The sequence below is a fragment of the Nannospalax galili genome, unplaced genomic scaffold (genome assembly GCF_000622305.1).
Source record: "Nannospalax galili isolate Female #2095 unplaced genomic scaffold, S.galili_v1.0 scaffold442, whole genome shotgun sequence".
Classification (NCBI taxonomy): domain Eukaryota; kingdom Metazoa; phylum Chordata; class Mammalia; order Rodentia; family Spalacidae; genus Nannospalax; species Nannospalax galili.
In genome coordinates, this window is record NW_008348806.1 from 868385 (window position 1) to 881681 (window position 13297).

General features: G+C 41.8%; 1 protein-coding gene across 9 annotated transcripts in view; it reads right to left on the minus strand.

Moving 5' to 3' along the window:
- The window catches only part of Lrrc7 (leucine rich repeat containing 7), a 432681-nt gene that overhangs the window by 106853 nt on the left and 312531 nt on the right, over positions 1 to 13297 (minus strand). For all 9 annotated transcript variants that reach the window (XM_008846094.1, XM_029569851.1, XM_008846095.1 and 6 more), the window contains 3 exons: positions 7699 to 7828; positions 6382 to 6497; positions 2213 to 2282 (listed from right to left, as the gene is read on the minus strand). In XM_008846094.1, coding sequence (XP_008844316.1) covers positions 2213 to 2282; positions 6382 to 6497; positions 7699 to 7828 — 316 coding nt within the window. The remainder of the gene's footprint in view (positions 1 to 2212; positions 2283 to 6381; positions 6498 to 7698; positions 7829 to 13297) is intronic.

Genomic DNA, 13297 nt, shown 5'->3' on the forward strand with positions numbered 1-13297 from the left:
ACCCATACTCAGGCACTAAGGATCTGAGTGTAACTGTGACTAGTAATAAACAGATACATAGAGATTAAAGACACATGTGCAAATATCTAAGTGTTAGTAACATTAAAATGCAGGAAACATCATATTTTAAAATGAAATGGAGGGTAAAAACTCATTCAATTTTATGTCTTACAGGGCTTATACTGAGTTCAATATTGTATAACTGTATTAATTAAATCGTGAACCTAAAAATTTACAGCCACTTTTGAAAGAGATGTATCCTTGCTCTGGAAAAAAAAAGTGTTGATGTGTCTGACGTTTATGTTATGTTTCCTACTTTTAGAACTCATATGTAGTTTCCACAAGAATATCGGAAATGATCTTATCACCCAATATATTAAAATCTACAAAGGGATACCACCACGTCTCAGCAAACCAAAGTACATTAAATCACTATTCACAGTTCAAGGTAGATGACACAGTAACCTTTATGATAAATCTCCCACCAGAACAGTAAATCATGGTATTAAAGGAGTTTCACAGCTCTAGGCTGGAGACTATACTGCTTCAACAGCAGAGTTCTGACTCCAGAAATGACTGAGCTACAATGAAAGACGGGTGTGGAGGAACTGCAGTTCACGACTAAGATTTGAGCTTGAATGACAATCCAATCTTCCACCCACTGGATGGATGCACATGGTGGAAAACTAACATTCCCAGAGTTACAGTGCACAGTTTGTAGAAGGTATTTTTAATTTTTATTGAAAGTAATCGAATAACTGGAAATATAAACTTCATGGTTAGGAAATAATGCTAAATTAAACTGAAGGTGAATTGTTCTCATTTGGCCATTCATATTTTGGGATAACATTTTCAAAAATGAAGGCATACAAGAAAAAAAGAGAACTAGTAAACACCTGGAATGGTCCACAGCCACTTCTGGGGGCAAACCAGGCATCTCTGTCTTATTTTCGAGCTAATAAATGACTCATTAACATGCAACTGCTGATTCAATTAATTCTATTTTCAAGAGTATATAAAATAACATCCAAGCAATTTCACAAAAATACTGACACTATATTAGCAAATTTCTTGAAGAAAGCTTTGGAATATCTTACTAACAATTAAAAGCCTGTGAGGAAAAAGGAAAAAAGAGATAATTATCACCTATGAGGTTTGTGGGATGTTCTGTGAGGACTGTGGGATGTTCTGTGAGGACTGTGGGATGTTCTGTGATGTTCTGTGAGGACTGTGAGGTTTGTGGGATGTTCTGTGAGACTGTGGGATGTTTCTGTGAGGACTGTGGGATGTTCTGTGAGGACTGTGGGATGTTTCTGTGAGGACTGTGGGATGTTCTGTGAGACTTTGGGATGTTCTGTGAGGACTGTGGGATGTTCTGTGAGACTGTGGGATGTTCTGTGAGACTATGGGATGTGCTGTGAGGACTGTGGGATGTTCTGTGAGGACTGTGGGATGTTCTGTGAGGACTGTGGGATGTTCTGTGAGACTGTGGGATGTGCTGTGAGGACTGTGGGATGTTCTGTGAGACTGTGGGATGTTCTGTGAGGACTGTGGGATGTTCTGTGAGGACTGTGGGATGTTTCTGTGAGGACTGTGGGATGTTCTGTGAGACTGTGGGATGTTCTGTGAGGATTGTGGGATGTTCTGTGAGGACTGTGGGATGTTCTGTGAGACTGTGGGATGTGCTGTGAGGACTGTGGGATGTTCTGTGAGACTGTGGGATGTGCTGTGAGACTGTGGGATGTTCTGTGAGGACTGTGGGATGTTCTGTGAGGACTGTGGGATGTTCTGTGAGACTGTGGGATGTTCTGTGAGACTGTGGGATGTTCTGTGAGACTGGGATGTTCTGTGAGACTGTGGGATGTTCTTTGAGGACTGTGAGAATGATCTCTCAGTGTTTATCTTCAGAGATATAATTAAAGTACATCCTTGTAGCACCAGGAGTGAACAAGCACGAAAATGATCATTTGGGTATTGGCTCTCTGACAGTTGAGTAGATAGTAAATAGAAGTACGTGAGGAGAGAGGAGAGTTCAGCACTGCACTATCCACATCACAGTGGACTGGATCCACACAAATCTTTCCTTTAGGGATAAAGAATCTGTGTTTGGTAACCACTGTCAAATGTATCTATTGGGACCCACTTAGCAACCCAAAGTTTCAACTGCAGTTCTTCTGATGGACAAAATAAATCAGGCAATAACAGGGTTTACCTGATTGTCAGAAAGCCACAATGCGGCGAGCTCTTTAAGTTTGGTGAAGGAGAATGGCAAATTCTTCAACCTGTAGAAACAAGAGAGTTCTAACAGCACGGGCAGGGGAGACGTTCCTTTCCAAGAACTGCTCACCACATGCTGCCGATTCAGCCTCTTCTTTCTCTCCCATCGAGCAGCCTGACTCATCTTAAAACAGTAGAAATCATTCTATTTATTTATTAATGTATTAATCCATTAACGTATGTGTTTGTGTGCGTATGTGTGCATGTCTGTGCAGAGGTCAGAAAACAGCTTGTGGTGATTTGTTCTCTCGTCCTCCCACGTGGGTCCCAGGGATCAAACTGGGGTCACAGGGCTGGCGACAAGGGCCTTCACCTGCTGAACTATATCTCAGGCCCAAAAGGATGAAACTCTTTCTAGTCTTCCAAATGCTTTCCATAGTATCCGAATAGAAAAGTATGATTAGCAAGCATGGTCAGGCCACACAGTATGTGCCCTTGGGGCTGGAGACGTGGCTCTGTGGTTAAGAGCACTTGCTGCTGCTCTTCCAGGGGACCTGAGTTCAGTTCCCTGAGCCTACATCAGGTGGCTCATAACTACAGGTAATTTCAGCCCCAGGGGTCCCACATCCTCTTCTGGTCTCTGCAGACACACACACACACACACACACACACACACACACACACACACACACACACAAATAAAAAACCTAAAAACCCAAACCTAAAGCTGCATGGCCTGCCTTTGCCTTTGGCCTTCTTTCACTCCCTGCTGAAGCACTCGCTGGTCTCTCCCAACCCAGCACAAAGTTCATCCCAGGCTTTCCGGCACTTTCCTCCTGCCACACTTCACTTGACCAGACGCCATAGCTCTGTAGTTCTGTTTAAATGCCATTTTCTCACAGCGGTTTTTAACTAAGCTACCTCACCCAGTCCCGTCTCAGAGCACATTTGCCTGCACAGAACAGTTCATGGTTTTTACATGTAGCTAACTTTTGTGGTTATCTGTTTAATGTCTCCTATCCCCACAAGACTGTAGGTTCCATGGGCAAGGGCTATGCCTGCCTTGTGTCTAGATCAGTTCCCAGTTCTGGAAGTGACGCTGATCTCCAGGAACTGTTCTGTTCTTTCATCCCTTGGCCCATTTCAAAGAGGAGTCTTTGAAAACAGCACTTTGGAGACATGTGGTTTGGCCTCGGCTGTAGTCGTCAGCCAAATCTGTGGTGTTGGCAGCAGCCTTTGGAAGGCCTAACTATCGAATACCTACTTCTGTCTGCTTCCTGACACTCTTGAAACTGTGTATTGCCAGCACATGCCTAGGCTACCATCACCTCTGGACTGCAGAGCGAGTAATGCAAACATGCTCACCAATGAGAGGGGTCACAAACTTGCTGTGAATGAAAACATTCTACATCAAACTGGCAATGAAAATTTCCTTAAGTGTTTTATATATTGGAATTCTATTAGACAATTGATAAATGTGTTTTAGGAAAAGAAATAGAAAAATGTTATAATAATTAATGGGGAGTTCATTTTATGTTCAAAAGTAATTAAGCACTTTCAAGTAATTTAGTAAATATGAAAAGAGATTGACTTCCAACATAAATATCAATCATGTGCATCAGATAGAGAACTTTAGGGAGACCAGAACAACCCTTCTGAACTAATGACTATTTCAAAACAAATAAGAACACAAAGAATAACAGGTATTACATCATATCATGAGCCTTCCTTGGTAGAATTACAACTTTAACTTCGAACTAAATTATACAAGTTATTTAAATTCATTTATACCAGAAATTGTGAAGTAGCTTTATGGGGTAGTGGTGGCATTTTTAATATTATATGTGTGTAAATTAAAAGCTGCCAACAGGTATGGCAGCGACATAAATGTGTGCAACATGCGTATCATGTTCAGCCCCGTCCCTGAGAGGTCATCGAGACCCAGTCATAATGTGAGGCAGGAGGGAAGGAGAGGCACGTCAGAGCAGGGACTGATTGCTCTGTGCTCTCCCTATAACCCCTGTTGGAGGTCGACTTCTGCTCAGCCTCATAAGGAGCAGTACAGGCCACCATCTTGTAGCTCACAGAACATAAGAGCCACTGCTCCTAGCTACGATGCCAAACTTCACAACTGACTATATTTAAACACAAAATTGCAATAACCACTACTTATGGACAACATTTTTCACTTAAGATTTCCTCTAAGCAGTTTATTCTCAGGGGTGATATTAACTTTGGCCTCTAATTTCCTTGACCATTGATTTTTTTTTAACCTTTGAATTGGCTAATTAATTGAAAATATTAATTTGGCTCTGGTCTACCTTGCAGTTATCACACTATGTAAAGTGTGTGATTCTTTAAACATCTATTTTTGACCTGATGAGGTATTTTAAACTTCTGGCTTCATGAGTTTCTGTGTCTTATTCATAAATATTTCTTCAGCACCTAGGAGTGTTGCAGCCTACCACCAGCACTCAGATCTCCTAGATTTGCTAGGTAAGGAACTCCAATGTATTACTACTCCTAATTATGGGTCAAGTGTAGTGTGATATTTGGTAAGTGAACTTTCTGTATAATCACTCAGACTGTTAGGGAAAAATAAGAATTTAGGAGAGCTTTCTACAGCTTGTCATGAAAGTTCCATTCCAGGTTGACCAGCCGCAGACTGGCTTACATCACTAGCCCCATCACGCTTGCACTGGGATGTATCTGAAGCCTGTAGAAATAGTTTTCGGTGGTGTTTCCATGGTCACACTTCCTAATCTAGCTCATGGGAATATACTGAGAGATTTTAACAACAGCCTTCTGAAGTCAGGTGTGACACTCACTGTGTCTGGTCACACGACAAGGACATGCTGGACAAGGTTGGATGTCTCCTTGTCACTTTGGTTTGTAAATAAAACCCCAAACCTTTTAACAAGATGCCTTACTGTCTTATGTTGGAACACCTAATTACCTGAGAGAAGTCTTTAAATTTCACATTACTTTCTCTTAAGGAAACTGAAACACAAGAACTTTTGTGAGTATGCTTTATGATTTCCTAAACACTGGCCTTTAAAAATTTTTTGAGACATGGTCTTACTAGATGGCACTGGCTGACCTAGAACTTGCTAAATAGACCAGGCTGGCCTCAAACTCACAGAGATCTGCCTGCCTCTGTTGCCCATGTGCTGGGATTAAAGGCGTGTGCTATAAACATTGGTCTGCTGCATGGTTTGAGTTCCTCACACCATCACTCATCTGACAGAACTTGCCGGAACAGGGTTCACACATTCTGCACTGTAACCGTGGTCTGTGGTCATTTTCAGTCAGTCTTTGATCCCTTCCTTTTCTGTTCAGGGAAAGCTGTCCACAGAGATGGAGGGAGCAAGCCTGACTGAAGAGCTTCACTTTCCTTCCTGCCGTCCGCACCAGAACTCTTACCACACGGATGGGATTGCCCTTCTTGTCATCCCCCTTATCCGAACATGACTAAATATTTACGGTTGTCCTTCTTTGCTGCAGTGGGCAAACCCTGTCCCTGTGGAGTAGCAACTGACTAGCGATATCCTTGTTGGCATGCTGGTGTGTGTGTGTGTATTCACACACACACTCGTCTCAGTTAACGAATTCTCTAGACTTTTTTAATATTTTATTTTGTTATTTCTATTTTATGTGTATGAGTGTATTGCCTGCACATATGTGAGTGCACCCGTGTCATGCAATGCTGCAGATGTCAGAGAGGGCTTTGGATTCCCCTGGAACTGGAGTTAAGGATGGTTCGTAGCCAGAATGTGGGTGCTGGGAATCGAACCCGGATCCTCTGCAAGAGCAGTCAGTGCTCTTAACCACTGATCCATCTCCCTAGCCTCATGAATTCTCTAGACTTTTGTAATTATTTTTCATTATGCTTATATAACCATGTTTCTTAAAGGAAGATTTTGCTATATACATGAGTGTCTACATTTTATAATCTAATCTACCATAAACATGACTTTAATATAACAAAATAATAAAAGAAATATGTGGCATACAAATTTAGCTATGCCATTGTCTACTTATAGCATATATTTGCATTTCATATATGTAATAGGATATAGAAATGTTCCAAATACTGTACACAAACAGCTATAATTTACTTTCAGAAAATAACTTATATGCAATAATGAGATCTTGCAAAAATACCTGTTATCACTCAAATTTAAAACTCTTAGTTTCTGCATCTGTCCAATTTCTTCAGGAAGAAACTCCAGCTTATTGGAGCGAAGAGACATAACGGTCACATTCTTACAGCTTCCAATCTACAAGAGTCAAAGGGAAGATGTAGGGTCATCCATGGCGGGGGAGCTCACAGAATAAACAAAAGATGTTTTAAAAAGGGATCATGGTGCACTGGTAGTTCATGTTAACTTTCCTAGGTTAAAGAACAATTTAAGTTACAGATACATTTTTTTTCTCTTATTTTTTTTCTCTTCTTTGAGATAGGGTTTCACACGTTAGTTCTGGCTAACCTGAGACTTACAGTAGTACCCAGAGTAGCCTTGAACTCATAGTGATCCTCCTGGGTCGGTCTCCTGAGTTCTGGGATCACAGGGATGTGCCACTACAACTGGCTTACCGAGTCCATATCATTTTAGTCTTTGTCTTAACACGGCTACCATCCTACACGTTTACAACCTTGCTCTTTCAGCCTCTGTCACATGTATTCTTTCAGATAGGAAGGTAGCACATACCTCCTATACTTTCACATATCAAGAATCATTTTCTTAATAGTTTAGACATGTAAATACTTGGTATCATTGGTTTTTTTTGCCTTTCTAGGTATTAACTACTCCTACTGTGTTCGTAACAGGAGAGCATACATATTCAAAAATGAAATACCATTGATAGTTCCTTGGCAAAGCTAGTTTCATGTCACATTGCAATGGTGTTTGTCATTTTTATTAGTAACTTTTAACCATGAAGTCATGATATATTTATTATTATTCTATCGTTATGGAAGTGCTTAGTAGAAAGTATTAGATTCAAAATACATTTCACATGCTTTTTCAACAGCAGTAAATTAAATTCAGTTTAGAGATAGAAATTAACAATCTCTTGATGTATCTGGAAGCTAAAATAATATTACAAGAAACATGAAGCTTACAAACATACTTATGATAAAAAAAGACCCTTTTACTTTGGAAATGGAGATGTAATTATCCCAAATGCTATGGATAACTATTCTTAAAAGCAAAGTACATAAATTAAATGATTCAAAATTGCATTTCTTAGCATTGATTAACATATTTTATTATTCTTTGCATGCAATATTTAAGTCAGATGCATTATCTGGAGTTTGTCATTTAAGAGACAATAATTAGCATATATCTATATAAATAGGCAATTCCTACATATTTTCACGATTCAGCTCATAAATGTACCCTGCCGTTGCACCTGTTAGGGTTTCATTTCAAAACAGATTGATGAAAGCTAATTGATAGAAATGAGTTTGCTTCTCACTTCTCTGGGTAGCTCTGGGAGGAAGTTCTCATCCACAGCTAAGGTTCGGAGACTGTGGAGGAAGCCGACGGTAGAGGGGAGCGATTCCAGCTCGTTGCAGCTGCAGTCAAACTCTTCCAACAAAGAGAGGCTGAGAAGTCAAGCACACGAGTTAGACCCTCTAAAAAGCCACGTGCTAACGAAAAGTTTTGGAAAAGCCACATGTCCAAATTCACGAAAAATCTAGGAATGAACAACAATATGTAAATTAATTCACTTAACAAGTTCAGTCAAATGGGTCAAATATCATCAAGTAGCATGGCTTAATGTGGTCAGAAAGCAAGACAGATCGGGGTAAACCACACCAGATTTTACTAAGCACTTTAGAGGTTAACCTCTGCCTCCCATTCCCTTTTAACAACTGTATAAGACATCTACCTTTAAAATCCATTTTACAGATGAACAAATTGAGGCTTACAGACACCAAGGGATGGGCCCTAAGCCACACCAAGTAGCAGAGCTGGGACTGAAACACTAACACCATTATTCTGCCTCTGAGGCCGGACGTTCGCAGTCAGCTGTAAATGAACTAGCTGGGGTAAGGTTAAAGAATCAGCTTCCCCATCACTTAGTGAACACGTGGAAATCAAGCAGAGTTGAAGTCAGATACTTGTGTTCCAGCTCTGCCATTTACTCCATGTATGCTCAATAAATAACACAAAACCCACCACAGTGCAGTAAATAAATAAATGAATAAATAATAAATAAACAATAAATAATAAAAATTCTGCTTCATTTACCTCCTAGGCTGAGACACACCAGAGAAGAAATTCAGTAAGTATGTGGTGATCTGAAGACAAAAAGCCACAGCAAAGATGGGTAGTGAGAGCCGGTCATCAGGCTCTGCTCAGGAAGACCCAAGACTTCCATTACGGAAAGGGCAGAGTGAGTTTAATAGTCTGAGTACAGTTAGCAAGCCAAGACCTGTTCAGGAACCAGGAGACAGCTGTTGCTTTTCCGTCCAGAGTGACTCTGGGCAGGGTCCCCCCCAGGCTTGGGAGCCTTACCAGGTTCAACTGGTTAGAAGCAGTTGTGGTAAAACACAGCATTCAACTTTGCATAGCAGCTTTAGGCAAGCACTGATAAGTGAAAAGTTATTTCTTTACACACACAAGTCAGGGAATTTCTGTGAAAGCCTCAGAGGATGTAAATAAATCCTGCCTCCAAGTCCGGCTTCATAAGATGTGAGAACCTAGGGAAGGCCCTGCAATCAAGCACATGCTGAGTAAGGTCTTTTCTTATTTTTGGTGAAGCCAATTAAATTTGTTTCTAGTTGAGACCACCACGCACATGAATGGTCACACTGCTGGGTTTCAGGTGGGCAGAAAAATGTGCTCTGCTTCATATGAGTGTGTGAGGCAGGAGGCGAAGCCCAGTAACACTGTCACTGTCTCCGTTTTACAGAAAGATGCCTAGCACTGTGCTTTATAGACAGAAGGCACTTACTGAATTTTGTCAACTTGGATAAAGGGCTTCTACCAGAGCTTAGGGTCATCTACTCAGCAAGTGGTCATAAAACTACCAGGCTTTTTTTTTAACAGTAAAAATTTCAGCTATATATTTCAGGCTGAGTTAAAGACAGGTTAAACACTTAAAAATTTTACTGCAGAGCCTCATTTTTTCTTTCTTTCATATGAACATGTTTTTTAAAAAAATTATGTGTATGAGTGTATACCCTGCATGTATGTAAGCACACCTGTGTCATGCAATGCCCTTGGAGGTCAGAAGAGGGTGTTGGATCCCCTGGAACCGGAGTTACAGATGGTTGTTAGCTGCCATGTGGGTGCTGGGAATTGAACCCAGGTCCGCTGCAAGAGCAGCCAGTGATCCTAACCGCTGAACCATCTCTCCAGTCCCTTGAACATGTTTTAAGGTTGGTCTTCAGTTCTCACTTGCCACAGTTCCATGTGCACGGGTCTCAGCTGCCATGCTTCCTTAAACAGCCCTGGACCCTCAACAATAGGGTTCAGATTTCAGCTACTTGGTATTTTAATTGTACCCGCTTAAAGCATAGTAGTTTCTCCTGTCCACAAATCACAATGTGACTAGTGAGGTACATCATGACTGGTGACCATGCACATTGCTGTTAAAGTCCCTTGGTTGGTCATGCACAAACATACTAAATTCACACACAGCAAGGCAGGCAGTTGTATGGTCTTCTTGTCTGCCATCAGTAGACAGACACTGTGCAAAACAATTTGACTGTCCAAACACTACTACTGGGGCTGAGGCGATGGCTCAGTGGGTAATGTGTGTGTCACGCCAGCATGAGGACCCGAGTTCAGTTCCCATCACCACATAAAAGCTGGGTATGCTGGTTTATGTGTTGGGTAATCTCAGCACTGGGGACAAAGAGGCAGGATGATCCCTGGGGCTCTCTGGCCAGCCAGTCTACCGTAGTTGGTAAGCTCCAGACCAGTGAGAGACCTGCAAATACCCAGGTGGATAACCTCTGCAGAACAGCACCCGAGGCTGACCTCTGGTCTCCACGTGTACACATAAGCATGCATCCTCCCATATGCAGCTGCGTACACATACACATGTACCCCCAATCTGTGTAGCGCAGCCGAAGTGTCTGGTGTACTGTGGAAATACTCCTACGAGGTTTGAATAGAACACACGGAGAATTATAGATGAGATAGCTGACCACAGGAATGTTGACAGCAGCATCAGAGAACCTAGGTGAGCTTCCAGAGGAACCTAGGTGAGGCAAAGCAACCCACACAACCGAGGAAGAGACTGTGACCTGGAGGAAGGATGCTGGTGGGGAGGTTCACCTGAAAGGGACACCCAGAAGTATGCCATGACAGCCAGACCACAAAGGATCAGATCTGAGAAACGGATCCAAACTTTGAAAGGAGGGTAGTAATTCACCAAGGCAAAGAGAAGACACACACCCTACCTCAAAACTCAGCAAGAAAAGAAGGCAAGCAGTGTTCAAAGTCCTGGGCGTTTACAGAACAAAGAAAACTTTCTCAATGTGCTCAATGTTCACGACTACAGTGTAATAAGAAAACAATAGTTTCACTATTTTCTCACTTCTTTATAGATTTATAACTTGCAGCAAGAATATTTAATGTGTGGGGGGCATATTTGAGAGGGAGATGGGGGTTTGATTATGATAAAGATACATGTATGAAATTATCACAGACTCAACAAAATGCTATTTTAAAAAGAGTAATGTCTTGGGGCTGGGAAAATGGTTTAGCAGTTAAGAACACTGGCTGCTCTTGCAGAGGACCAGGGTTTGGTTCCCAGCACCCACATGGCGGATAACAACTGTCTATAACTCCAGTTCCAGGGGATCTGATGCCCTCTTCTGAGCTCCTCGGGCATTGCACGACACGAGTGCACGTACACACATGCAGACAGTATACTTATACACATAAAATTAAAATGATAAATAAAAAAGAGTAATGTCTTGACAGAAGGTCTAAAAAGTTTTGTCATGAATTTTTCCTTTGTTTAAGACTGTTTTGCACTGTTGCAGACTGCATGGTCATTTTTATGGCCCCCGTGGCATTCTGATTTATGCTGCAATACATATTTGATATTCGATCAGCTCCTGGCACACAGCTCCTAAAACCCTTTGTATCACCAACATCCAAGTATCTTTTGCATTAATAAGAAAATGGTGGCTGAGGGTTCCTACAAAGTTTCAGGGGAGGGACACCCCTGGGGGCGTAACCATGAGCTTCAGGGCAGGAACTTCTAGTTCCACCTCTGCGGTGTGAGGAGGGGAGAGAGGCTGAAGGCTGAGCTGACAGGCAAAGGCCAATGACGTTTACAAAATAAAGCCTCCATAAATCCTTCTGGGATGAGGTTCAGGGAGCTTCCGTTGCTGACCATATGGAGCTGCTGGAAGGAGGTCTGCAGACGGCGCCAGCCTCTACTTCCCTTCGAAAGACCTCCTCTTGTTTTACGCTGTTACACGTCTGTCACCTCACAATACGTCCACAGTACAGGCTAATCTATTCCCAGTTTGTCTGAGTCATTCTATCAAAAGATTGGGTTTGAGGAGGAGGGCATTGAAGGAACCTCTGATTTACAGATGGTTGGTCAGGAATGGATGTGTGATCACCTTCTGGGTGGAGGGCAATCCTGTGGGATTGAACCCTTACCTCGAGTTCTAATGCCAACTCCCAGATAGGTGGGTCCAAACTGAGCTAAGCTGTAGAACAGCCATTTCAGGTGAGGGATTGCTTGGTGTGGAAAACAGCACACACTTCAGGCCCCAGTGGTGTTTCTGTGTTGTGTGTTGAGTGTGTAGTCACAAAACCACTGTTTCTCTTTTCCTGTGCTGATCTGTCCCTATGCAAAGCAAGGTCTTCCTGACTTAAAGGGCATCCTTTTCCCTATACAACAGATAATACGAATTGGGAATTTACAGCCTGAGAGCCATTTGGCATCTTTTGGGTTACTAATTTCTCAGGGACCTCAGAAATTCCCAAGATTTAAACCATAACCTACAATTCCAGCTGATTTTCTTAGTGGTTAGCTTACTAAAAACCGCTAATGGTGTTTTAATTCAGGCTCTTGTATAGTAGATTTTATCAAATTATCCCTAGTATTAATAAAAATGAAGTAAAAATAATGAACCAAATAGTATCTATTTCAGAAGCCTTTCCTGTGTCACTATACAGGTTAAAAATGAAAACAGAGAGCATAAGATGTTTTCAAGTAGTGCTTCTTAAACTTGGGCGTCAGGCACATCCCCAGGCCAACTTGCTGAGATGTGGATTCTGATGGTGCAGTTGGGGACCAACCTCTGCACCTGGTATCAGCTCCCAGAAGAAGCAGGGGCTGTGGGCCTGGGAAGGTGTTAAATAAAGGCAGTGCAAATCTTTCAAGAGACACGTTAACAGGCTACTGACAGCTGGGGAGTTACAAGAGCTGTGAATGGGTCGCAGGTCCGTCAGTACCAGTTACATCCCTAGAACACAGCAGCCTTGACCCCATGTTCTGAAGATGTTCTCTCTGCCTTTCTTTAGATTAATTTGGTCTTCAGGATATGCCTGTTTGGAAAGATATTACTGTGCTTTTAGCCCCAATTACAGAACTGATGGCAGCGAGAATGTGATAGAGATAATTTATAATTCCACTTGAACATCATTTATAATCAATAGAGACCATTGAAGCTAATAACAGTGTAGAGACCAATAAAAAGGAGCAAGTGGCTTTAGACATCACTTTAGCTTATTTTTAATTCTTATCAGAAGCAATTTAATTCAGCAGACATTGTTCTGACCACTCAGTTCTGGTTCTGCTAAGGCCCCTGAAGCTTAGTGGCCTTAACCACGACTGGCTCCTGTTTCTCATCTGTAAGATGGGCAGCATCCAATCTATAGTGGGTCAACGAGGATTAGGCATATATTAACCTGTGGTGTAGAAGTAGCACTCTATTAAAAGTGACCCCACAGGATGTAGGCAGCACACCAAGGAAATAAAACCCTCAGCAACCTGTTTCTGAAACACGTAGAAGTTATTATGGGATATTTACTTGTTAAAGCTGGTTGTGTCATGAAATAAAATTCATAAAATAAATTTATATAATTTATTT